Here is a 2606-nt window from a genome sequence, read left to right as displayed (position 1 = left end):
ATACAGAGTACGAACAGCAGCAAGAGCTTCAGCTTCCTCAGCGTGGACCTAAATTTTCCAGAGAGCTTAGAGCAGCAATAAACAAGCCTTGATCATTCTAATAATGACCCCCATCCCAACCTTCTGTATTTCTTCAAACACAGCACCATCAAAGTTAACCTTGAAGAATCCTTGATTTGGAGGCAGCCACTGAGTTTGGGTTCTTGAAGAGACAATATGTGAAGCCATAACTGCACTTTGAACTCGAAAATACTCCCTTGCACGCTGGACTACCAAATGAGGCAATTGGATAGATTCATTAAAGAGAGCTTTGTTTCTTTGATTTCAAATGGACCAAGCTACTGTAACTACTTGTTGCATTGTCTCCACACCATCCTTCTTCAAAACCTGCCACAAAAAATCAATAGAAGACACCCCACGGTATTATGAATTATAGGACCTAAACCACAATCCTCCCATACTTTTTCTGCATATCAACAGGACCACAGAACTTGTTCTGCAGATTCAGTGACGCTCGCACAAATAACACAGCAGGTCCTATGCAAATTAAGCCTAGTATGCAGAATAATTTGACAAACTCTCCTTGCAAAATTCTTTCTAGGTAGATTCAGATGCCACAAGGAATGCCAAAAGTAGCTCATACCCGCATCATTGGAAAAATTCCCAGTTTTCTCCCTACTCCCCATTGACATAGCCACAAGATATACACTCTTTACAGTAAAGCAACCAGAACTATTCCCCAACAAACTAATAAAGCAACCGGAACTACTCCTCATGGACATAGCCACATCATATGTTCATAGGCCTTTTAAACTACTCAACTCTGTCTAGCATCATCTCCACAATACATTTCTAAAAATTGTCTTTTCTTATAACCTCTATTCACATCGACTTATTTGACACTCTTTCCTTCCGCTCATTCCACGTTAATTCGATCACTTCTTACATTGACCATTAAGCCTCCCTTCAAAAGTTCTGGCCGCACATCTAAACCGTCTGACTCTCCTTAATTTCTCAAAAAATGCATCAACATCTATGAAAGAATTTGTTTGACAAGTTGATGAAGTACCTGGGTCTTCACATACCGGACCTTTTTGAACATAAGAATCCTGATTATGGGATGCAATTCCCAGTCTCTCTCTCGCTATCTTCAAGAAGGAGTCGAGGGCTTGATCAACAAGCCCTTGCATATGTCGGATCAGGCAAATACTAGCAACACTTGCAAATGTTTTTGTGCCTTTTGAAGGACCATGTTGCCACACAAGCACAAATATGCAATAACACTCTTCTTCTCCATTCTTAAACGAATGTTGGATCTTTTGCACCTCGTGAACAGTTGCATCGTAGAATTTAACTTCCCCATTATCAGTATAATGCGTGGCGCAAACTTTCATGCCCGCGACGACTTTCCTGCACTCCCCATCTTGCAATTGCACGCTACTGCGTCGAAACCTGGCCCCGAAATCCTCTATCTCTTTCACAGTATTGAATCTCCCCACATGATATATCTCATCCCATTCGTCCGCAAAGTTCTTGTACTTAATGGTGAGTATGTCACCATTGCTTACCAGTTCAACCTCGTACCAAGCATTGTCCTGGAATGCTTGGAATTCCATGAGATAGATATATTTTTGTTTGTTTGTTAAGTTATGAACTATGAAGCAAAGGCCTTTGCTTTATAACCAAAAAAGGGGGAAAAAGTACACATAGCAAATCTAGGCTGGCAAAAAGTCAGAAATACCTTAGGAGCAATACCCATGAGAAAATTCTGTCAAGTTTTCATATTGCAATGGGTTGAATTGGAATCTGATACCTTGGTTTAAAGACCAGGAAATGGGAAATTTTTGGGTTTCAATTTTCACAGAGAGAGAGAGAGAGAGAGAGAGAGAGAGAGAGAGAGAGAGAGAGAGTACCTGGAGGTGGTCAGAACCGGAATGGGGAGGTCGGAGCGGAAGCGCGGCTATGCAGGCGGCGGTTGCGGGTGGAAAGGTTATTTTTGGGGAAATAGATTTGTTGGAACTTTTTTGAAACGAGAAGTAATAAAGGGAAGATTTGGCGGAGTTTTGAAAAAAGCTTAGGGACAAAATTGTCTTTTGGTTTGGGTTGGTGAGTAAGTTGAGGACTTTAAAATTTGAACAGCTGTCAATTTTCACGTTGAAACTTGAAACACACAAATCAGATGCCGATTAGGTAAATCCGAGGAAAAAAATCTGGAAAACTGTAGTGACAAGAAAAAATCTGGTACCACGAGAAATTCTTGAAACTGCAGATATATATTAATGTAAAATTTGAACGTCTTACATATATTTCCATGTTTTTATTATATTTTTTATATTCGTAAAATATTATGAAAATAAAAAATTAATAATTATATCATAAATTAATTGTTTAAATTTTATATTATTAAATAGTAAGATTTTCAAAATTTATATCTAATAAAAAAAAATATAAGAAAAGTAATTTGAAGAGAAACCATATTTCTACATTAACATGCACAACTTTCCACGTGATTTACTATGATTGGCGAAGAAAAAAAAAACACAAGTTTAGTATTATTGAACAAAAAACTAGTACGTACTATAAAAAAAAATGCACAACTCTTTTTT

At 38.0% G+C, this 2606-nt stretch overlaps 1 protein-coding gene across 1 annotated transcript; it reads right to left on the bottom strand.

Moving 5' to 3' along the window:
- Positions 1-935: 935 nt before the first annotated feature.
- On the bottom strand, positions 936-1616 carry LOC142639914 (uncharacterized). The gene has a single exon (XM_075814040.1). The coding sequence runs from the start codon at positions 1614-1616 to the stop codon at positions 936-938; it is 681 nt and encodes a 226-aa protein (XP_075670155.1).
- Between the last annotated feature and the right edge of the window lie 990 nt (positions 1617-2606).

Source organism: Castanea sativa, chromosome 6, assembly GCF_040712315.1.
Source record: "Castanea sativa cultivar Marrone di Chiusa Pesio chromosome 6, ASM4071231v1".
Taxonomy (NCBI): Eukaryota; Viridiplantae; Streptophyta; class Magnoliopsida; order Fagales; family Fagaceae; genus Castanea; species Castanea sativa.
Note: the sequence above shows the minus strand (reverse complement) of the source record. Positions and strands in the feature narration are given on the sequence as shown.